The sequence below is a fragment of the Elephantulus edwardii genome, unplaced genomic scaffold (assembly GCF_000299155.1).
Source record: "Elephantulus edwardii isolate Elephantulus edwardi_28Jun2011 unplaced genomic scaffold, EleEdw1.0 scaffold00066, whole genome shotgun sequence".
Classification (NCBI taxonomy): Eukaryota; Metazoa; Chordata; class Mammalia; order Macroscelidea; family Macroscelididae; genus Elephantulus; species Elephantulus edwardii.
The window spans coordinates 4,128,662-4,153,386 of NW_006399816.1; the positions used below are offsets into that span (position 1 = coordinate 4,128,662).

At 38.8% G+C, this 24,725-nt stretch overlaps 1 protein-coding gene across 1 annotated transcript in view; it reads right to left on the reverse strand.

The window, feature by feature from the left end:
• Window positions 1-24,725, reverse strand: part of SCAPER (S-phase cyclin A-associated protein in the ER) — a 507,933-nt gene that overhangs the window by 259,673 nt on the left and 223,535 nt on the right. The window contains exon 21 of the mRNA XM_006888275.1: window positions 24,587-24,713. Coding sequence (XP_006888337.1) covers window positions 24,587-24,713 — 127 coding nt within the window. The remainder of the gene's footprint in view (window positions 1-24,586; window positions 24,714-24,725) is intronic.

The window sequence follows — 24,725 nt, forward strand, 5'->3', positions numbered from 1 at the left end:
TTTTCATCTCCAGAGTAATATATCATATGGTCATCTGACTCAAAATGCCCCATGCCAGTCCATCTCATCTCTCCAATGCCTAATATGTCAATATAAATGCAGATATCCTTCTGATATTCTCTCCTTTCTTCCAAAATCCATATGACATTAGCAATCATATCCCTGGTACAACCGCCCCTATGAAATCTAGCTTGGGTTTCTGGAAGTGTCTCTAACAAAATAAAAGAGTTAAACAGAAGTTTTCAAAGACCAACTCAAGAAGACAAATTCAAGTATGACAACAAAATGTGCGAAGAGTTGAGTCATTAAACAAAAAAGGAAGAACTTCCTCAGCATTTCTTAAGCAGAATGAACTGAGGAAAAAGAATATTCAAGTCTCAAACTGTAAGACTGAAGGATGCTATGGGCAAAATCTTGAATGCCCAAGGAAGCATCAAAAGAAGATGGAAGGAATACACAAAGTTTCTGTATCAAAATGAATTGGCTGATGCTGAATCATTTCAGAAAGTAGCATATGACCATGAGCCAGTCAAAGAATTTCAAGCTGCACTGAAGACAATGGCAAAAATAAGGCTATTTTCTGCCAAGGTAATTGACAGAATACTAATTGACATGTTCCAAAAAACTGCTGTATCTCTGCACGTGCTCATCAGGCTGTGCTAAGAAATATGGAAGACAGCTCCATGGCCAAATAACTGTGAAAGATTCATATTGATTCTCATTACCAAAAAAGGTGATTCAAAAGAATGAGCAAACTACTGAACATTATCTTATGCAAGTAAAATCTTGCTGATCATTATATATGGAGATCAAGTTACTGTAATGTATGAATAATGATGAAAATGTTAGAAGAGTAGAAACAATAAAGTTATCTAATACTATTTACTGAAAATATCTTCTACTTTTACTGTTGCTTAGATTAAAAATGTCTAGTTTGGGTATGGTTGAGTGAAAACAGACCATTATAAACCATGGATAGGCACAGAAATTAATCCAATAGGAATTCCTTATCTTCACTTGGCCAAAATATTGGCCAAACAAATTCTCTGAGACAGACTAATATCTGTGCCTCAGTGAAAGGTCCTGTTAATGGGCGAATGTTACACTAATTAATAGCAGATCTGTTTCCAAACATTTTTACATTACGTCAACCGGCTCTTGACCGTCATCATGAAATTTAACTAAATGTCAACTGAATGAATGCCATAGTGTGGGTGGAAATCCTGCTTCTATGAAAACCAAATTAAACGTTATTGGCTAGAATAAGTAATAGCAATTGTTACACAAAATGGCCAGGAAGTTAGGTGCAGGTGAGAAAGTGAAAAGTCTAGGGGGGAAAGGTAAACAATGTAAGATAATGAGCACATAAACTTGCTTCCTAAGTGCATGCTTCATCCTCAAAAACCCCAAACTGGAAATCTGGACATTGTACTATAAGTAATGTTATCACACTGCTAACCAAAAGGTCAGTGGTTCAAGTTGATCTGATGCTCTGCATGAGAAAGATGGATGGTCTCTTCTCAGGAAGGTTTACAGAGTCAGAAATTCGATGGAAGATCACTAGGAGTCAGAGCTGACTCCACAGTAGTGGCTTTGATTATGACTTTTGTACAAGAAAAAATGGACCTCCAAGGGGAGCTCTGGTGGCCTAGTGGTAAGAAGCTGCACTGAAATCCCAAAGGTAAGGAGTTAATCCACCAGATGCTCTGCCGGAGAAGGAGGGGCAATCTCCTCCTGTACCAGTCAAATACTATTTGATGGTACACACATACATACACACACACACACACACACACACACACACACACACACAAAATAAATAAATAAATAAATAAAAATGAAAACCAAAAACGAATTAAAGAAAAAGAAATCAAACTTCATTAAAAAAATGGACCTCCAAACAAGTGAGTCATTCACAAAGAAAAGCCTTGGTCCTGCATTAGATGGCTGATGAATAAATGTATGCTTATATGATTTAAGATAAAATTTAAGGAGTTCAGTATCATTTATCATCATTTTCTTGCTCTGACTTTTGGACTTAACTGGCCAATTCATGAAACCAATTATATTTGCTAAGTGAGGACAGTACTACTTTTCAACTTTTCTGAAAGACAATGTGTCCTTCTCCTCAAGAAAAATTTCAATAATATATACACTAAATGTGTATGAAAGTTACAATCAATTTCACGATGGCATTATGTACAGGTTGAAAAAGGTCAAAATCCTCAAAACCATTTCAACAAGTGTCCCTTAGTAGGAAAATGGTTAGCTGAGCTATTGGTAACAACCTCATGGAAAACATACTCTCCTGTTGCTCTTGAGTTAGACCTGACTTAGAGCTGACCATCCATGGGGTTTCCAAGGCTGTAAATCACACTGGAGATTAGTTCTCTTTCTCTCTTGTAGATGCTGGTGGATTCTCTCTATGGCGCAATTCTCTATGGACTATGTCATCAGAGTTCCTCACAGAAACTAGGCAGCCTTTAAAAGGAATTTCCAGAGCAAAGTAAAAGAATATATTTTTTTAATGTGATCACTTTTGTATGGTTTAATTGTTTTTTTTATACCATGCATTTCAACTTTTAAAAGTTAAAAAATAATCCAGTTAATTTAAAAAGAAGATAATTTGGTAGATTTTTACATCGTAACATGGACCAGGAAGCAGTTGTCTGAAAAGAGAAAGGAAACACTGCATAGTTCAAAATCAGGAAAGGAGTGCATCATGCATCATGGATGTGTTCTGTCTTCATATCCTTTTAATCTAAATGTGGAAGAGATCATTCAGGAGGCTGAACTTTATGAGGCAATATATAGCATCAGAATTGGAGGAAGACTCAAAAACAACAACCTGCATTTTGCAGATGACGAGACTCTGCCGAAACGGAGGAGGACCTGAAGTATTTATTGCAGAAGGTCAAGGTCTGAAGTCTTCAGTGTGGACTGAAGTTTAATATGAAGAAAATAAAGCTTCTTGACCAATTCACAGCACAATGATCCATGGAGGAAAGACTGAGAATGTTAACAATTTCCGTTTGCTTGAATCCACAATCAGCACTCGTGGTACCAGCAGTCAGGAAATACAAATTGCATTAGGAAAGTCTTCTGTCAGGGACCTCATCAGAGTGCTGAAGAGCAAGGATGTCAGTCTAGAGACTAAGGTGTGCCTGACCAGGCCATGGTCTTTTAAATTTTTTTGTTATGCATCAAAAAGCTGGACAATGAATAAGGATGACAGAGGAAAAAAACTGATGCCTTTGAATAGTGCTGGAAATGAGTGTTGAACATAGATGAACTGCGAAGAGAATAAACAGGTCTGTCCTGGACAAAGTAAAGCCAAGTTGCTCTTCGGAGGCAGGAATTTTGAAACTCTGTCTGATACACTTTCGGCGTGTTGCCAGGAGGTTCCAGTCATTGGAAAAGGCCATCATGCTTGGAAGGGTGGGGGGACAGCTCAGGAGAGAAATGCCCTAGATGAGATGGATTGACACAATGACTGGAGCAATGGGGGCAACTGTGTAGGGCCAGTGAGATTGGCTCAGTATAGGGCAGCGTTCACAGCTGTTTTCCATAAGGTTGCTAAGAGTTGCAAATGACTTGCTGGCAAATAACAACAACAACAAGACCATGAAACAGCGGCAGTTCTGGCAGTTCAAATCCACAAATGGCTCCACTGGAAAAAGATGAACAGTCTCTTCTGTGAAATTTACAGCCGCCTAAAGAAACCTGCTAGAGGGTCGGTTATGAGTCAGTTCTCACTTGATGGCAATGAAAGAGAAGAAGAACATGAGATAATGCTTATAACAGAGAGTTTTGGTGGCCTAGTATTAAGAAACTGTGCTGCAATCCCAAAGGCACATGGTTCAAATCCCCCAACTGCTCTGTGAAGACGGATGGGCAATCTTCTCCCAAGCAATTAACTGCCTCTAAAAACACCCTAGAGATTCACCTATGGGTTGGTTCTGACTCACTGGTACACAACAACACATCAATATGCTGCTAAGTAAAAAGAATGGGCAAATAATTCCTATAGATTTAATTTAAAAATGAAAATTGTATTATATATGTGTGTATGCGTATGTGTGTAATACACACACACACACACACACACACACACACAGAATGCTGTTGTTGTGTACCAGAGTCAGAACCGACCCATAGTTGACCCTCTGGTGGGTTTTCAGAGGCAGTTAATCGCATGGGAGGAGATGCCCATCCTTCTCCCACGTAGCAGCTTCTAGCCTCAAACCACGTGCCTTCTGGATTGCAGCACAGCTTTTTGCCACTAGGTCGCCAGAGCTCCTTATACATAAGAATATGCATAGAAAAAATTTTAGAAGAAAATATTCTAAACTATTAACAACGGTTGTTTGAGGAGAAAGACAACAAGGAGGAAATGAGACATTTATTTATTTATTTATACATTTTTCTAGTTTAGTTTTAAAAATAACAAACATAAATTAGAACAATTTATTTTCTTTTTAGAAGACTTGGGAGTTTAAATGTCCTTAAAACATAGGATGAAAAAAAACACAACATAGGATGAGCTAAATAAATTACAGTGCACTATGAAAGTATACTGTAAGCTTCTCAAAATCCTATTTGCAAATAAGAAAATGTTTATAAGTAACACATTTTCTTTTAACACACATTATTTCACTAGAATAAAAGAAAAATGTTCTACTTTATAATTATATATATATATATATATATATATATATTTAATGACACACACATAGATATTTTACATGAAGTACAAATTAGAATTCTGAAAGTTGCAATTCAGAATGCTTTAAGTGGGAAAAGAGTTGCTAAAATCAGCTTTGTTTTTCTGAGGACAATTCTCTATGCCATCCCAGGCCATTAGCAGAGGAAAATCAATGTAATCAACCCATATATACTGGAGACTTGTATGGATTTGCTCTTTCCTCCCCTCCCCCACACGTGACAGTGTATTTTTTGTTCTCTTTGGGGAAATTCAATTAACAATATTAGTCTCCTCCTCTGAGTCAATGATGGACAACATCAAGATTCTCCTCACCACCTAAAGGCATGTAAGATGGGCTTGCTGATTCCTTGACTTACTAGTTAACAGGAGAATTACTGCCCACTTCTATAAATGACTCTATATGCTTCTTGTCATAAACACAGTGACAGCTCCTGAAATCAATCTTTCATGACCTTATTGATTAGGACACTTAGAAATAATGAGACTTCACTGGTGGCAGAGTAATGCTTGGAAAAAGAAAAAAAATACTCCAATGAGGGCTTGCCTATTAACACTGCCAAATTTATCTTCCCAAAGCCCTTTTCCCATTACAGACACCCACTTAGAAACATATATATGAAAAAAGTTAATAATAAGTTTTGAGGTTTAGGTACTTTTCCATAATACTTTCTAGTAATATTTTTCTAAATGAACAAAATAGATATGAAATTAACTTTTAAGCATGGTGTTTTTAACTTTAAGATAAGGATATACTTTTTGAGTGAGGGAACACCTGCTTTTCTTAAAAGGGAGACACAGATACAAGTTATTTAGAAAGCATATGAACACTTTAGAATGGAATACTTTGAAAACTGTCCATTCCTTTGAGTAATCTCTGTTTGTATCATTACATATTAAACTATTCAGGTTCCTACACCTCTCTTAATTAAGTCTACTTCTCACATTGCAGATAAATACTCAAGAATTGTAGTCCTGAGAAGGAAAGTGACTAGACTAAACTCATTTCTAAACAAAACTGGGATTAGAATTCAAAAATCCCAGATTACTGATCGTCTCCTACTTTACAATACTTCTTAAAGTGACAAATGTCGGTAGAGTTTAGATTTTTATTTTTTCTTAAAAGGAAGAGCTTGGCTTTTAGCACAGGATTAGGAAATGAGACCATGTTTTACTTAAAATACGGGCTCAGGAACACAAACCTCACCACTGCATATTGTTGTTATGTACTCTCAAGTCAGAACCATCTCACAAGTGACCCTCCTGTGAGTCTTCAGAGGCCAGAAATCACATATCTTGAGACTGCCCAACTTTCACATGGAGCAGCTGGTGAGTTCAAACTGCACCATGCTTTGAGTTGTCAGCACAACTCCTTACCACTAAGTCACCAGGGTTCCTTCCCTACTGCAGAGTGCTGGGATTTTACAGATGCTCAATAAATAAGGGATATCTCCATGGAATATCTCCACTGATGACATTCTCCATGTAGAAAGCCTCTTGATAAAATATTTTGAAACAAAGTTTTTCAACTGATGGCTTTGAAGGTAGAGAAAAGAGGGTTTAAGGACTTCAAGCCCAATATATATTACTGTATTTGAAGCATAATAAGGTGGACATTAAGTTACATCCCCAAAATACTTCAAAGACTGTCAGAATCACAGACGTTTTTTTAAAAACCTATGAGTGTTACAAAAGGGAAGTATAATATGCCATTGTATACAAAGAAAAAATATTAATAACCAACTATTTTGATATTTTTAACATTTTAACATGAGAGGCTATTATAAAGGCATTTTACCATGGGATAGTACAGTTTAGGAAACTGATGAGGGGTTTTAGGTTTACATGTAATACACATTTTTTTTTTCTATTTAAAATCAAAGGAAGTTAGTTTCCAGCTAGCACTCTCACAGAATGGACTAAGTTCAAGAAGAAACTGATGGTGTTAAGAGGGAAATTTTTAGTGTCGATTCTGCTTGCAACTGTTGGGGACAGTACTACAGTTTGCTTTGTGGACAAAGGCAGCTATGTGCTCTCTTACTGTACAGCCAGTGCTGGTATCTGGAAATGAGATACAGCTGCTGCTACTCTTTGGATTGCCTTTGCCATTGTATCTTTCTTTCTCATCCCTCTAATTTCTGACATGGAATCTGGCATGAGTGCCTCTAACTGGAAGGACTGAGGTCATATGCTTAAGTTGTAGTTGCGGGGGCAGGGGGAAGGGTGAGCAGGTAATGTTTTTGGCTTCTAACATGGGGAAGCTTATCTTTAGAAGGTAAGTGGTGGTGTTATGTGCTAGTGAGTAGGAAGTGACTCACAGCTGACCTTCTAGTAAGTGGGTTTTCAGAGGCTGTAAATCGCACAGGAGACTGCCCATCTTTCTCCCTAGGAGAAGCCAGTGAATCCAAACCGACTGTCTTAGGGTTGGCAGTGCAACTCTTTACCCACTAGGAAAAGGAAACCCAGGCCTCCCTGGGAATTTATAGAGAATTCTCGAATCACAGAAAAGATATACAAAGGGATGTCAAAGAGAATAACATCTCCTTCCTGTATCTTTTTTATGATTAGGGAATTTTCTACCCTATGATATAAGGTTTCCCATATTCCTAGAAACTCAAACACTGATTGTCTCCAGTGGTTCATATTCATCAGCAGTTCTACAGGAGAAAGATGGGTCATCTCTTCTTGTTAAGATTTGAAGGCATTGAAACATGATGGAGGCATATTATGAGTTGGAGCTGACTCAAGGGCAGACAATTTGCGGATTTTTTCTGAGTACCACATCCCCTAAGCAACCTTTTTATCTCCTTGAGGTAAGGTGAAGATTATACAGTGTCTTTAGAGTGTTCACATACCAGAGCATTCTACAGTGGTAGGAAGATTAAACCAGGCACAGCAACAATCTCTGTACTGGAGAGATTATACTGACACATCAAAGGATGGACAAAAATATTATCTGGATAATACAGTAATAAAAACAGTAGCAACTACTACAAACTGAATGCTTACCAGATGCGAGGCACATTTACACACACTTTATGTGCATCATTTAATTTAATCATAAAATAGGTATTACTCTCATCATATCCATTTTACAGATGAATTAAAAAGAAAAGGTCACATATGTTGCCTTAGGTTCAGTGGTAACTGAAGCTTTGGGAAGACTGCTGGGAAAAAGAATTCAACTGTAGCACCAGGACTGACCCCAGAGCCTGTGCTCTTAGTCATTACTTGATGCCACCCAACAGCAATGAGAGACAAAGAAAGAGAGAAAGAAAGATATTTCTTAATGTGGATAAAACAATGGTTTAAAGTCAAGATGACTTAATTTCATTAGCAAGGGGCAGGAAAGAGGAAGGTCATTTTCAGTGAAGGGAAGGAATAGTAACAAAAAAAGCATGACAAATGACTTGTTTAAGACATGTAGTGGGCATTGCAGTCTTATCTTCAAGATCCCTTTTACCCCTCCTCTAACTGTCTCTGGAGGGTCATCTATGAGTTGGATCTGACTTGAAAGTATATATTAGCAACTACAACAATACAGATTGTGTATATGTGGGACACACTGACCTAGTTCCAGGTCTGAGTTGAATCCTGAATGTTTTTATATGACTAAAGTAATCTCACTGCTGCATAATACTGATTGAAGACTGTTGAACCAGTTAGAAGTCATAATATGAAAAGTCCAGCACTTATTCAATAAATATTATTTGAGCTATTATAAAACAAACTTTGCATAGAGTTTTAATTTCTTAAATTATATATCACTTTATTACAATAAACCCAGAGTTCATTTCTTCAGTATCTTAAAAGTCCTAACAATAACAGTAATTTTCCCAACAATATTTAAAATGTCATTAATCTTCATGACAGTTATCAAAGAAGGAAGCCATCAAATACTAAACTGCATTATTATCTCTATACTACACTGTTTATGCTGTTAAATTATTAATTGTTTGAAGCGTTAAAATACTTGCCACCTAATTCCCAAAGTGCCATGAATGCATACACTTTCAGACTTCGATCCCATTACCTTGGATTAAGCAATAGATCCAACACCAAAAGCACAAGCAACTTAACGAATAAAGAAATACCTTTTACTATGCAAAAATGAAAAAACTGTGTGCTCAAAGGGAACCATAAAAAAAAATAGAGACAATGCACAAGATAGGAGAAAATACCTGCAAATAATTTAACTGATAAGGAATTATGTCCAAAATGTATAAGGGATTCCTACAATTCATTAAAAAAAAAAGTAAAGAACTCAAATCATGGGAAAAGTTTGTAAGAGACATTTCTCCAAATGTAATTTACAAATGGCCCATAAGCACATGAAAAGATGGTCATCATGAGTCATGAGAGAAATACAAATCAAAACCACACTGAAACATCATTCACATCCACAGGGATGGATATAACAAAAACACAGACAACAGCAAAGATAAAGAAAAACGAGACCTCTCAGATACTGTGGTAATGTAAAGTGAGGCAGCTGCTTTAGAAAAGAGCTTGGGGCGAGTTCTGGTGGCCTACTGACAAGAAGCTGCACTGCAATCCCAGAGGTGCATAGCTCAAATCCACCAGATGCTCTGCTGGAGAAGGAGGGACAATCTCCTCCTGTACCAGACAGATCCGATTTGACGGTACCCACCCACAGAGAAATAATAATAAAATTTTTTAAAAAAGAATTGCACATTCTACAAAAAGAGAAAGATAAAATGACATGTCACCTGATTATTTGTAAGATTGAACGCCTTTCTAAATATTTCCTGGCATTTGGGTTTCTTTTTCCATGATTTTGACCCGTTTCCAATAGTCTGGTTGTTTCTTATTGATTTAGATGATAATTAGTTATGTAAATCTTTACGGGAGAAGACTGCCCATCTTTCTCCCTCAGAATGGTCAGTTGGAACTGCCAACCTTTAGTTTTAGCAGCTAAACATTTATATGACCAAAACGCAAACTCAAACCCACTGTCTTTGATTTGGAACTGACTCATAGCTGAACCTCCAGCAGGTTTTCAGAGGCTGTAAATTGCACAAGAAGAGATTTTACATCCTTCTCCCACGAAGCTGCTGGTAAATCAGGGCTCCTTATATATGTGTGTTTTTAATATATATAAAAACACATAAATATATAAAATATGTACTCTACACACATGTCTGTATTACATATATATGTAGGTGTGCATACGTGTGTTTTATGTATATATGCAGACATCAAGAAATCAGAATGGAGCACTGAGTTTAAACAATGCGTATGGCTGTAATGGTACATACCAGCAAAATGGCAGCTCTGCTTCTTCTTGTTATGTTGAGCTGGCCAGGGCTCCAGAACAGTGTATCAACACTGCACTACTAAATACATTGCTTTTTGCAGACTTCCGGTGACTAACCTTCAACAGGCTCTCCTTAATTAGTTAAGTATTGGGAACAAGTGTTAAAAATTAAGAGTTCCCCACCTTGTATTATTGTTCTTTTTACTTTAATTAACTAATATAATGACGTACATGAATTTATTTTTACATATAAAATCATCTTGTATTTCTGTACAAATACTATTTCATTATCATGTTATCAACTTTTTATTCTTACAAATAAATGATGAAGTTATATTATCATTAATTTTTAAAAAGCGGTAACAAGGTACATTCACACGATGGAATATAATGCAGCACACAGGAGCAATAATTTTGTAAATCACTACCTAACTTAGGAGAGACCAACGAACATTATTCTAAGTGAACTAACTCAGTCCCAGAAGGACAAATACTGTGAAAGACCATTATTAAAGAACAAGTATGAGGATCCAAAATAGAGGGAGGGTGGAAGTAGAGGGGTAAGGATGGGCAAGGGGGTAATCATAGGGTCTCACAGTTTGATGGGTGGAGGGAGAGATGGGTAAAGGAAACGGGAAAGATCAATATAAAAAACCATGTAGATGAACTCTGTAAGTAAGCCAGTAGAAAACAAAATTTTATTTTAAAAAAAGGAATGATTGCAAAGGTTATACACTGTGACAGGGCTAATTGAGCTACGGCACGGCAAAGTTGGAATTTGACTTGAAGTCCATAATTACAACACTTACTTTTTGAACACTTCCATAAAACTGTATTAGCCATATACTGATGGCCTATTCACTATCTAAAGTTTAAGACACCTTATTTAAGAGTCAAACAATCCTCTCATATATGCCGTTGTTGTTGTTGTTAAGTACCGTCAAGTCTTAGGGGACTCATCACGACCCTATGAATGAGAGTACTTAAAACTTATGTAACTTTCATCCTTTCTGCACGTTCATAGAGTTTCTGGAGGCAAGCTATTTTGGAAATGGATGCCACTCCTGCTTCCAACCTTGTTTTAACCGGGGAGCTCCACCAACCACTTTCCACCATAGGTAACCATTATCACATTTAACACATCAGAGTCACAGGGTTTAGCTTCACAGCAACCATGAGTTACCTCTGTATTGCAAGTGGACACATCAGGGCTATACGACCTAGTTAAAAGCAGGCCCGAGGGCCGTGATTATTTTCCTTTTTACCAACATGGACACTGAAGTCTAGATTAACTTGTCCAGGGTTAAAAGATGGAGAAATAGTGGGTTTTAGGGTCCATGATTTTAACCCTGCACTCATTTGCTTCCATAAATGTCTTTTCAATGCTGATTCAACTCTGTCCTCTATTATACGCTACTAGAAGGGCCGAACTATCTCAGCATTTCTTAAGCTGAAGGAGCTGAAAAACAAATTCAAGCCACGGGATACTTAAGGATACTTTGGGCAGAATGTTAAATGATCCAGGAAGTATCAAGAGAAGATGGAAGGAGTACACAGAGTCATTGTATCAGAAGGAATTGGCTGACACAGAAGAATTTCATGAAATAACACATGAGCAAGAGCCTATGGTGATGAAGGAGGAAGTTCAAATTGCTCTGAAGGAATTGGCAAAAAACAAGGCTCCAGGAGTTGACGGCATACCAACTGACATATTTCAACAAACAGACACTACCCTGGATGTGCTCACTAAGTTGTGCCAAGAAATCTGGAGGAGAGCCACCTGGCCGACTGACTGGAAAAGATCGGTATTTGTTCCCATTCCAAAGAAAGGTGACCCAACAGAGTGTAGAAATTATCGAACAATATCATTAATATCAAATGCAAGCAAGCTTCTGCTGAAAATTATCCAAAAACGTTTGGAACAATATGTCAACAGAGAACTGCCAGATGTGCAGCCTGGATTTAGAAGAGGTCATGATACTAGGGATATTATAGCTAATGTTAGATGGATCTTGGCAGAAAGCAAAGAATACCAGAAGAATGTCTATCTGTGCTTCATTGACTATGCAAAGGCTTTTGACTGTGTGGATCACAACAAGCTATGGCTGACTCTGAGAAAAATGGGAATCCCAGAACATTTGATTGTGCTAATGTGAAACCTATACTTGGACCAAAAGGTAGTTGTCAGAACAGAGCAAGGAGACACTACATGGTTCAAAATCAAGAAGGGGGTCCGTCAGAGATGTATTCTGTCTCCATACCTTTTCAATCTGTATGCAGAACAGATCATCTGAGACACTGGGCTGTACGCAAGGAGGAATGTGGCATCAGGATTGGTGGAAGAGTCATGAACAACCTGCGCTATGCAGACGGCACAACCATGCTTGCTGAAACTGAGGAGGACCTGAAGTGCTTGCTGCAGAAGGTCAAGGACTGAAGCCTCCTATATGAACTGAAGCTCAACATCAAAAAAACAAAGATTTTCACCACTGGGCCAAGTGGCAGCATCAGTATGGATGGTGAAGAGATTGAGATAATTAACAGTTTTAGTTTGCTTGGTTCCAGTCAATACTCTTGTGAACAGCAGCCAGGAAATCAAGAGATGAATTGCATTGGGAAAGTCAGCTGTGAGGGACCTCTCAAGAGTACTGAAGAGCAACGGCATCAGGCTGGAGACTAAGGTGCACCTGATCTGGGTTATAGTCTTCGCAATTACGTGCTATGCATCGGAGAGTTGGACAGTGACTAGGGATGACAGAAAGAGAATTAATGCCTTTGAGCTGTGGTGCTGGAGAAGAGTGTTGAATAAACCATGGACTGCTAGGAGAATAAACGGTTTGTCCTGGAGAGGATGAAGCCGCAATGCTCTTGGAGTCAAGGATTCTGAAGCTTTGTCTTGACATATGTTGGGCATGTTGCAAGGAGGGACTGGTCCTTGGAGAGGGACATCATGTTTGGCAGAGTGGAGGGACGGCGCAGGAGAGGAAGACCCTTGATGAGATGGATCGATTCTGTGACTGGAGTGGTGAGAATGAGTGTGTTTGAGACAGCGAGGTTGGCACAGGATAGAATGGCGTTTAGAGCTCTTGTACATAGGGTCACTATGAGTCGCAAGCAACTCGATGGACATAACAACAACAACAACAGAAGCAATTCTGTTTCTTCAAATTGCTCTGAGTGGAATATATGACAAACCAGATGACTTAAGTAGGTCTAGGGCACAGTTTCTCCAACTGTATATTTAAGAAATCTCTAATGTCAGAAAAGGATAAATTTCTCAGGATTTGGGACCATACATCTAGTGAAAGCAAACAATATCTTTAAAGTTTTTTTAATATCTTATTTCAAAAATAAAATCTGCTGGGTTTGTTTTATCATTTATTCATTTAAATAATATTTTCAATTATATCCTGTTAAGGGAAGGAGTCCCAAAGCTCAAATTGTTAAATACTCAGCTGCTATCTGAAAAGTTAATGGTTTGAACATATCTACAGGCACCTCAGAAGACAGGCCTGGCAACCTGCTTCTGAAAGGTCCCCTCGAAAGCCCTGTGGAGTAGTCCTATGTAGTACACAAAGGATAACTATCAACTGGAACCGCCTGAAGGCAACTAACATCAAGAGCATTACAAGGGGGAGAATGTTTTCTACTCACCTTAGTTAAATACAAGGTATTTTACAAGACTATTTAAAATAACTTGAGCTGAACGGAAAACAACTAAGATCAAGTTCCAGAGAAAGGCATTCTCGTTTCTCAGTGTCACCATTTCCGAGAACCTAGACTTATACAAATGTGGAAAAAACAGTAAGTGTTTATTCACTGTATCAGGCAATCAATCACTGAGGTGAGGCCAAGGGCAGGCACTTCCAGAAAGGTGGAAGATAGAGCACTGTCAGGAAGCTACAAAACTTCTGGAACCACCACTCCTCACTGAAGAGGGGCCATCACTCACGGCTTATCCTGGGCTGAAAGGATCTCCTATAAGAACTTATTTATTCATTTAATTATTTGTTTAGTTTTCTTTGTAAATTATATACCTAACAAGGGGCTTTAACAGTGACAAAAGAATTATAATGATTTGTTCTTTATTTTGTCAAGAGCATTGCCATTTTCAGCAATGAGCAAAAAATTTTTGTTAGGTGTCACTGAGCAGGTTGCAATTCATATTGACTTGATGTATTACAAACCAAAAAGCTGCCTGCTTAAGCCTGCTGTTGCTACCACTCTATTAATTCATCTTACGTGATAATCACGCTCTTTTCCGCTGGCCTTCTATTTTAGTAATCATGATATCCTTCTCTAAAGAGAACCCTGGTGGTGACTTGACAAGTTTAAGTAGATGGGAAGTTAAGAAATGAAAAGTGTGTAAGCACTTGTAAAAGGAGAGGCAAGCAAAGACCTGGAAAGATTAGAGAAACAAGAAATGCATGCAGTTTTGAGAAGCAGTGAAGAACAGGGGGAAAATGGGTCTTTTCCGTAAGTGACGGTCAAAATATTAAACATTCTGATTGGAAACAAACAGAAAAACCTAATCTAGCTGGGTAATAGACTGAAAGTAACTGTTTTAAGCAATACAGAATAAGTAAAAATTATAAAACCTCAAACTAATGTAGGAAATTATCTCAAAGACTCTGGGAGCCTGCTGGGACAGTGGTTAAGTGTTCATTAACTTACAAACCAGCAGTTCAAACTCACCAGAAAAGGATGTGTCAGTCAACTTTTGTAAAGATTGCAGACTTGGAATGATAATGACACCAACAGGTTATCTTAATGACTTTCAGGTGGGATAATAAAAAGATATACTGATAAATTTGACATTAAAATAAGAAACCAAGAGTACAAACAATAAAAGGAAAGGCAAAGAAAGAGTTGTTGTTGTTGTTATGTGCCCTTGAATCCTTGAGTCATCGAGTTGCTTGTGACCCTATGTACAACAGCCCTAAACTCCACTCTGTCCTGTGCCAATCGCACTGTCTCTGACACTCCCATCCCAATTATCCCAGTCACTGAATCAATCCATCTCATAGAGGGCCTTCCTCTCCTGCACTGTCCCTCCACCCTCCCATGCATGATGTCCCTCTCTAAGGATCGGTCTCTCCTCACAACATGTCCAAAGTATGTTAGATGGAGCCTCAGAATCCTTGCCTCCAAGGAGCCACCAGGTTTAACCCCTTCCAGGACAAATCTGTTTGTTTTCCTATCAGTCCATGGTATTCTCAATACTCTTCTCCAGCACCACAGCTCAAAGGCATCAATTCTCCTTCTATCCTCCTTGGTCATTGTCCAACTCTCTGATGCATAACAAGTGATTGTGAAGACCATGGCCTGTATCAGACGCACCTTAGACACCATTGCTCTTCAGCACTTTGGAGAGGTCCCTAACAGCAGACTTTCCCATTGCAATGCGCCTTTTAATTTCCTGGCTGCTGGTGCCAAGACTGTTGACTATGGAGCCAAACAAACTAAAGCTGTGTACAAGAAAGAGTAGATATTTTTAATACATTTGAATACCTTAAGACTTGGGAGCTCTGGTGGCCTCACGGCAAGAAGCTGTGCCTGCAATCCTGAAGGCACGGTGTTTGAGGCCACCAGCTGCTACACAAGAGAAGGATGGATGAGCTATCTCCTCCCGTGCAAATAACTGCCTCTGAAAACACCCTGAAGGGTCAGCTATAGGTCAGTTCTGACTCTACAGTACACAACCACCAACACTACTCCAGGACTAGTGATCAGACTGTATAAAGAGCTCTTATAAACTGGTATAAATATGAATATTTTAACAGTCATACCACAGAAGAAATTAAAAAAGCTAATAAACAAGTGTGGTATCAAGGGTTTATTGTTCAAAACAACAAAATATACAGATTTAGAGATTCAAGTGCACATTCCTAAGTAGTCAACACCTAAAACAAAATACAAACCACTTCTATCACCCATTCGCCCCTCAGTGGGACAGTCCGTGTGCTCAACTGCTAACCATAGAAGTTCAAGCCACCCACTGGAGCCTTAGAATAAAGTCTATGTCTAAAAAAGTCAGCTACTGGAAAACTTTATGCAGCACAGTTCTATACTAACACACACGGGTTTGCCCTGAGGAGTGACTTGACAAACAACTCATCTGTGATCTAAGAAAGTTCCTATGCCCCTTCCCAGTCAATTCCCCTTCCTCCAAACACAGTGAAGTCTGAAATAGTGAGAACTCAGTGAGAACTGGCTTGGTTTTCTGAGTCTCACAAGTTTTCAACCTTTGACAGGATGCAGTGACTTTTCTACTGCTCTCTACTTAGCAAGAAATATCCACATTTTCCTTCTTTGACAGCTTTCTGCCTTACATAGGTTGCACGTTTTATCGATTTTATAGTTCTTTCCTCTTTTTACAAAAATGCTATTTATTTAACTGGATGAAATATGTTTACGGCATTGAAGTCTATGGGGGAGAGAATAGTCTAAAAGTATTATATTTTAGGGCATTATTTTTATCGTAGGAGTATGCAATGAGGGTTGTAGAGTGGATTATATTTGGGGCTAGGGGCTGGGGTTTGGGGAGGTGCGGGGGGGGACTGTGTATCAATGAGGGAGTTTTTCTTTTGCGTTTCAAGGAGAGGAGCAAATGGGGGGGGAGGGGTTTGTGCGGGGAGAAGGGTGCAACAATGAATGAATGGAATCCCAAAATCTATGTAGATGTTCATTGAAATGAAAAATAAACAACCTAAATAAAAAAAAAAATATTTGCAGCAAAACACATTACCAATTCATCAGTTTTTACAAGTATAACTAAGAGACACTCCTTCATTAACATAAATTCACTGTTCCCTACAGCTCCTATCTAATCTCTGTTCTTTCTAAAAAACTGCAAACCAAATTACATTGGTCAGGCTTTTGAAGTAATAATTCCATTTGCCTTTATAATTCCATTAGCTCTTATAATTTCATTTCCCCTTCTAATACTAGCTAGATCAAGGTCTTAACATATTTTTATGTTACTTTCTGCCAAATGCTGCATCTGTTAAAATACTTGACAAAATGTGGGTGTCATATGGACTGTATACAGTTATTTATCAGCTGCTATGAGGAAACAGCTACATAAGTTGAGAACATAAGTAGTGAAAGAATCAAAGAAAGATGTTCATAATACTGAATGCTTTCCAATTCCTTTCAACTGAAGAATGCCAGCAGAAAATAAGAAGCAAACCCCAAACCAAAACATGATGTCTGGGAGATGAGAAGTATTTAGCAGGACCTAAGCTCTCAGAGTTCAGTGGTTTATCTCCTTTCTGCCTCGGCATCTGTTAAACTATTAACAAGCTACACTGGCAACCAACCAATCAAAAATAAGACACACACACATGCAGACAAACACACAAGGGGAGGGGGGTGTCTACCTTCCACAGGTATCCGCTGTTGGAATTCTGCAAGAACTGCAAAATCTCCAAACCATGGCATGGCTTGCTGTTGGGATCACAAAGTAAATTATGCCTTGACAACTCTCAAATTAGTTCAAATTATGAATTCTGCCAGCTATGTGGTTTGCTTATTCAGGTTCAAGAGATTCACAGCTGAATCTCTATTTAAATTTGGCAGGATGTTGAAAAAGTCAGGAAAGGCAATTGGACAAACTCCATGTCCAATCCATCTGCTTAAACTGTTTACTTACAGTAACAGCATACAAATGTCTCATGTTACTGATAAACCACAGAAAGCTTCTGGGATGCTGTTATTATCCAAATTTAAACGCAATGTTCATCAATGCAAATCATTCTCACTTGGCCTGAATTTAACACAATGGCAAGAAGGAAGGCAATGAGTTTGCACGGAAGAGGGGTTTTTTTAGGCTCTCTTACTTGAAGTAATGAAACAGTTGTGCAAGTAAAGGGTCTCTGGAGGAATTTATTTTAACTTGAATTTAATATAATTTTATGGTAAAACATTAACACACAAAAAGTCAGAAAACATGTAGGTACAATTTAAAGGAATATTATAGTTTGAATATTGTGTAATCACTTGGGTCAGAAAAAAAGAAGACTGGTAACATTCAAGAAACCACTCATTGGGGAGAGGGAGAGTAAAATATAGCCAATAGGTAATCACTCACTCTCACTTTCAGCTCTCTGGATGGAACCAACTTAAATCTGATCTTCCACAGGGTTTCCAAGGGTGTGAACTGCACAGGAGATGATTACTCATCTTCCTCCCTCAGAATCTCTAGTGGAGTTGAAGTACCAGAGAGGTGGGGCCTTTCAGTCAGAAGAGTAATGCCTTAAAGTCTACACCCCCAGAGCCCACTTAATATGTAATAGATACTTATTAAGATGGTTGAAGAGAAAGGTAATGTACCATAAGGGGATGGCCAACACAATACCACTAAAAAAAAGTCACATAAAGGTATAGAAGGATTAAAGGAAATCAGAACTAGGAGAAGTGGGAGAAGTGCAATTATTACATTGTAGGGACAGATAATAGTGTTACAGAACAAAATGTGTAGGAATGGCCAAATTTAAAATTATTTTACTTTGTAAACTTTCACTGAAGTTACAATTTTAAAACATTTTTTAAAAAATACAAAACTCAAATAAACAATTCAGGTGCCTCTTTCTTTTTTTAAAAAAATATTATTTTTTGTGCATGTACCGTCGAATCGGATCTGAATGGTACAGGAGGAGAACCGCGCACCTCTGGAATTGCAGTGCAGCTTCTTGCCACTAGGCCCCCAGAGCTCTCCCTAGGTGCTTCTTTCTAACCACAACTCACACATTCTTTCCTTGAGTAAGCATTATCCCACTTTTTCTGAGAATATTTTCTTTACAGTTTTAAGAACCAAGTACATAATGCACATTTCTCTATTCAGAATTTTAAATATCTTAAATTAGTAGAGCATACATATTTTTGGCAACTTGCTCTTCTGTAAACACTTTTTCTGTAACACTCATGATGTTATTCATAGCTGTAGCTCACTGTTAAATAATTCATTATATAAGTAACTTATGGGCCAGAGTAAAGCAATGGTTAATGCTTGGCCAACCAAAGACCTATGGTTTGACCCACTTGGTAGAAGAAATGTGCTTTTGTAAAGATTATAGTCTAAGGAACCATATGGAGCACTTCTCCTCTGTCCTGTACAGGTCATTAAAAGTGTGAATCAATGCAATGGCATTCACCAACAACATAAGAATAATTTTTATACTCAGTTAGTGATGAAAAAGAAAGGAAGACCCCCAATGAGATGGATTGTTTCAGTGACTGGGGTAATGAGGGTAGGTGTGTCAGAGATAGTAAGTTGGCACAGGATAGAGAAGGTTTCAGGACTACTGTACAAAGGGCCACTACGAGTCGCAAGCAACTCAGCTGCACATAACAACAACATACCTTGAATAGTAGTAGTTGTTGTTGTTGTTATATGCTGTTGAGTTGCCATCAGTCCATCTCATTGAGGGCCTTCCTCTCCTGCGCTGTCCCTCCACCCTCCCAAGCATGGTGTCCCTCTCCAAGAACTGATCCCGCCTTGCAACATGTCCAAAGTATGTCAGATGAAACTTCAGAGTCATTGCCTCCAAGGAGCAGCCTGACTTCACCCTCTCCAGGATGAACTTGTTTGTTCTCTAGCAGTCCATGGTATATTCAATACTCTTCTCTAGCACCACAGCTCAAAGGCATCAATTTTCCTTCTATCACCCCTAGTCATTTTCCAGCTCTCTGATGCATAGCAAGTAATTGTAAAGATCATGGTCTGTATCAGGCACACTTTTGTCCCCAGACTGATATTTATTGCTCTTCAGTACTTTGGAGAGATCTCTGACAGCAGACTTTCCCAGTGAAATTCATCTCTTGCTTTCCTGGCTGCTGGTACCAAGAGTGTTGACTGTTGTTGTTATGTGCCGTCGAGTCGCTTGCGACTCCTCGTGACCCTATGTACAACAGCCCTAACCTCTGCTCTGTCCTGTGCCAATTGCACTGTCTCTGACACTCCCATCCCAATTATCCCAGTCACTGAATCAATCCACCTCATAGAGGGCCTTCCCCTCCTGCGCTGTCCCTCCACCCTCCCAAACATGATGTCCTTCTCCAAGAACCGGTCTCTCCTCACAACATGTCCAAAGTATGTTAGACGGAGCCTCAGAATCCTTGTCTCCAAGAAGCCACCTGGTTTAACCCTTTCCAGGATGAATCTGTTTCTTTTCCTAGCAGTCCATGGTACTCTCAATACTCTTCTCCAGCACCACAGCTCAAAGGCATCAATTCTCCTTCTATCCTCCTTGGTCATTGTCCAACTCTCTGATGCATAACAAGTGATTGTGAAGACCATGGTCTGTATCAGATGCACCTTAGTCTCCAGAGAGACACCATTGCTCTTCAGTACTTTGGAGAGGTCCCTAACAGCAGACTTTCCCATGGCAATGCGCCTTTTTATTTCCTGGCCTCTGGTGCCAAGAAAACTGAAGCTGTCAACAATCTCAGTCTCTTCACCATCTATCATGACGCTGCCAACTGGCCCAGTGGTAACAATTTTTGTTTCCTTAATGTTGAGCTTCAATCCATATTGAAGGCTGCAGTTCTTGACCTTCTGCAGCAAGCACTTCAGGTCCCCCTCAATTTCAGCAAGCAGGGTTGTGTAATCTGCATAATGCAGATTGCTGATAAGTCTACCTCCAATCCTGATGCCACACTTCTCCTCATAGTGCCTCTCGGATAATCTGTTCCACATATAGATTAAAAAGATAAAAGAGATAGGACACATCCTTGACGCACACCCTTCCCAATTTTGAACCATGCAGTGTTTCCTTGTTCTGTTGTGATAAATGCCGCTCGGTCCAAGTATAGGTTTTGCAAAAGCACAATCAAGTGTTCTGGGATTCCCATTCTTCTCAGAGTTAGCCACAGTTTGTTGTGATCCACATAGTAAAATGCCTTTGCATAGTCAATGAAACACAGATAGACATTCCTCTGGTACTCCCTGCTTTCAGCCAAGATCCATCTGAAATTAGCTGTAATATCCGCAGTGCCACAGCTTCTTCTAAAGACAGCCTAAATTTGAGGCAGTTCCCTGTTGACGTGCTGTTCCAGTCGTTTTTGGATAATCTTCAGGAGAATCGTGCTTGCATGTATATCATGATACTGTTCGACAATTTCCACACTCTGTCGGATCACCTTTCTTTGGAATGAGAGCAAATAGAGATCTCTTCCAGTCAGTTGGCCAGATAGTTGTCCTCCAGATTTCTTGGCACACCTTAGTAACATTTTCTTTCTTTTTTTTTTTTTCTAGAGGAAGACCCTAGATGAGATGGACTGACACAGCAACTGGGGCACTGTGGGTTGGTATGTTGGAATTAGTGAGACTGGCTCAGGATAAGGCAAGGTTCAAAACTGCTGTACACAGGGTCACTATAGGTCCCAGGTGACTCTACGGCACATAACAAAAACAGTGGATCTGAAGCCACCCAGAGGATGCAGTCTTCACTGCAGTCTGTGTAAGAACCAATAATGCATGTACACTCTCATTGTCTTTAAGTGTAGCCCTCTAAGATTCCAAGTCAAAATATGGGTCTGTCACTGCAGCCCCCATCTTTGTAAGTCTTAGGCTCACATTGTTGTCACCATATCTGCAATGTAGTCAAAAGCATTACTCAACCTTTTATCTATTTCTTTTTTATTACCATTGTGCCCAGGATCTGACCACAGTATTTCCCACTACCATGTTAAGAATTCAGTTGCACAATTTATATTTTGCTCAGCTCTATTCATTGTCATGCAGGATAGCATTTTTTTGAATTATTTATTCAGCTAGGTCAATTCCTGGAGATATTTTCAACCTTTTCTTTAATAATACTCTCAAAAGACAGCAAAAACTGTTTAAAAATCTGAAGCTATAATCACAAAGGCCTTACAGAATTTCTAATTGTTCTCTTTCTTCATTTATTTATTTTTGTGCTTAGTTATTTTTTTAACCACAGTTATGTGCTCTTGTAGCATCATTTGACAGAAGTCACCTAAGACCTAAAGCAAATGGATCTTCCTTCCATGAAAATTTGCATTTCCTTCTGTCAGATATCCGCAGACATCATTATTCAACATGAGACTATGTTAGACTCAATTTGTCATTTGAAGTAATATAGGTGATGTGAATTGGGAGGCAAAGTAACTCCAGGACTGGATTACTGTTTCAACTTGTTACAGTGCGCCCAGACATTTTCTTTGCAGTCTCTAAGAGGTGAGGTGAGGCGAGATTCATGATCATGTGAAAGACTAGGCTATTATAGCCTAAGTCTGTGGAGGGAAAAAGACTCTATTAGACTTCATAACTGGGTATCCCGTAGGCTTTGACATTTTGTTCCCTCACTCCACAAAGTGGGCAAAACCATAACTCACATTTGTCAGTGAGGCAAGTGCTCTTGTTACAAGCATGACTTCCTGAATTTTGTTTTTGCTCTGACCTGGAATTTCTTTAATTTCTTCTCAGCTCCTTAATGCTTTAAAGAAAATAGAATTTGCATTATATTCTGCATTCTCTAAGTTTGTACAGAGAGCTGGTTCAAGCACCATAGAGTGCCATTATTTCGGTAAACAGAAGTGGTTGGAATCCTTTTAAAAGCACAGCACATGCAGATAAAGCCTTTAATTTTTGAACAGAGAAACAGAGACTCTAAAACAGCAGAAGGCTCCGAGACACAGAAGTTCAAGAACTTGCCATGAGCCTCACAGCAGGCACACAGCTTGGCAAGCACCACCATATCCACATCCTCCTCAGTCTTCTGATTCCTTTTCTTATGAGATATTTTTGTTTATCATCAATTTACTTCTTTAACTCTAAAGGAGTTTTCAGAATTTCAGAGATCATCAAAGAAGAACTGTGCCAAAGCAATAACAGAAAATGATCAGTGTGATGGGTCAAAAGGAGGCAGGTACAGAACGTAGGATCCATCTTGCCAGGTTCCACCAGTCCCTTCCTGGTCACTTGTAGGCTGTCTTCACTGGGGAGGTACTTGCCTTTGGCTCTAATGATACTGTTACTCCAGGCAGTTTTCCAAACAAAAAGGGAGGGTAATTTATAATCCCTAGTCTGAGATCATAAATACCATCAGTTGAATTCCACTGGAATGTCAGTATAACTGTACAGAATTCTACATAAAGTGAGTCTGTCCTGCTAGCTGAAAAGGGTTTTAGTTATAAATGTAGCAAAAGGATCTTATTGTGGGGAAGTTTAGACTGTTAGGTGGTCCTGAAGTGTATACTCTGAGGACAGCTTTACAGCAAGGTTCCTGACACAGACCATTTAGACTGGAGCAGACTATATTTTCCTCCTCCAAATTATAAAGAATCAGTAGAATTCCAGTAAATTGCCCCTTTGTGAATGAAATAACACTACCTAAATTCTCATACTAAATACCTTCCTTATTGAGACTATTTTACTTTTAGACTGTAATTCTTTCAATCTAAAACAATATTCATGAGATAAAAGTCTTTGAAGGTGCCTGCAGTGCTATCTTCAAGCAAATAAGTGTCTTTTAAAGTGTTAGTATCTTCTGTAAAAACAAAAAATAATCACCCCGTGCTAATAAAAAAATGATGAGAAATTTCACTTAAGGCACATCAAAGCTCTAGCCATTCCACCTAGTCCATTTCTGACAAATACTCATTTTGAGCTTTTCAGCACTCTGTAAAGGATGGATTATGTAGGAGAACTGCCTCCATAGGAGCCTTCCACAATCCATACTGATTAGGCTGCACTCAGTTCCTATAGAGAACCGTGTTGTCTGCTCAAACTCTAGGTATCATCTTGGAATTTTCTCATTCATATGCCCGAGAACCCAGCAATTTCATCTCTGAGGCATCTGCCCCACACAAAAGCAGCTTTTCTCCAAGTGTGGTCCATGAACCAGCATCATCTGCATCATTGGGGAACTGTTTAGAAATATACATGCTAGGGACCCACTCCAGAACCCACTAAATCAGAAATCCAGGGTGAGGTCCAGCACTCTGTGCTTTCAACTGTCTCCTAGGGGATTCTGATGCAGGCTAAGGTCTCAGATCCATCATGTTCAGAGAAATTATTGTTCATTTGTCCTGACACAAGAAAGATTTTACAGTACTAGTCCCTTGTTCACACATACATACATGTGCATAGAGACATGCAGACACACAAGACAACCCTAAAAATACACACACAGAGAGACAGATAGATAGACACAAACACACGCCTGAGACAACTCTGAAACAAATGCCCTTGTAATGAAACGGATGAAGTGTTATAAGGGATCCCTGCTTGTTGTAGTTCATGTGCCTGAAATTATTATTTTATATTTTGTCATAGAATCACATAATATATTATCATTCTTGATTAAACAATTTTGTTTCATGTGGGAAACTGAGAAAACCAAGACTTGAAGAACATACTTTTTTTCTTTTGAAGGCTTCAAGTGAAACAGAGAACAATTTCAATCTCATTAAAAACTCAGAAAAACAATTATTTAATGTTTTTTTGAAAATACTTAAACATGTACATAGAAAGAGTGTAATACAGCTCATTATCTGTCACAGATGATGAGAAAGGACCACAAAGGTTAAAGTTCATAGGTCAGAGATTAATCACATACCTCCTTTTCCAATATTCTAGCGATCTCGCCTAGTGTCCGATCTAAAGCAGAAACTTTATTGTTTGTCCATGAGCCACTGTCTTGTATTTGTAGTTGCTTGAAAAGATCTTTGGCCAATCGCTGAAGTCTTCAATGAAAA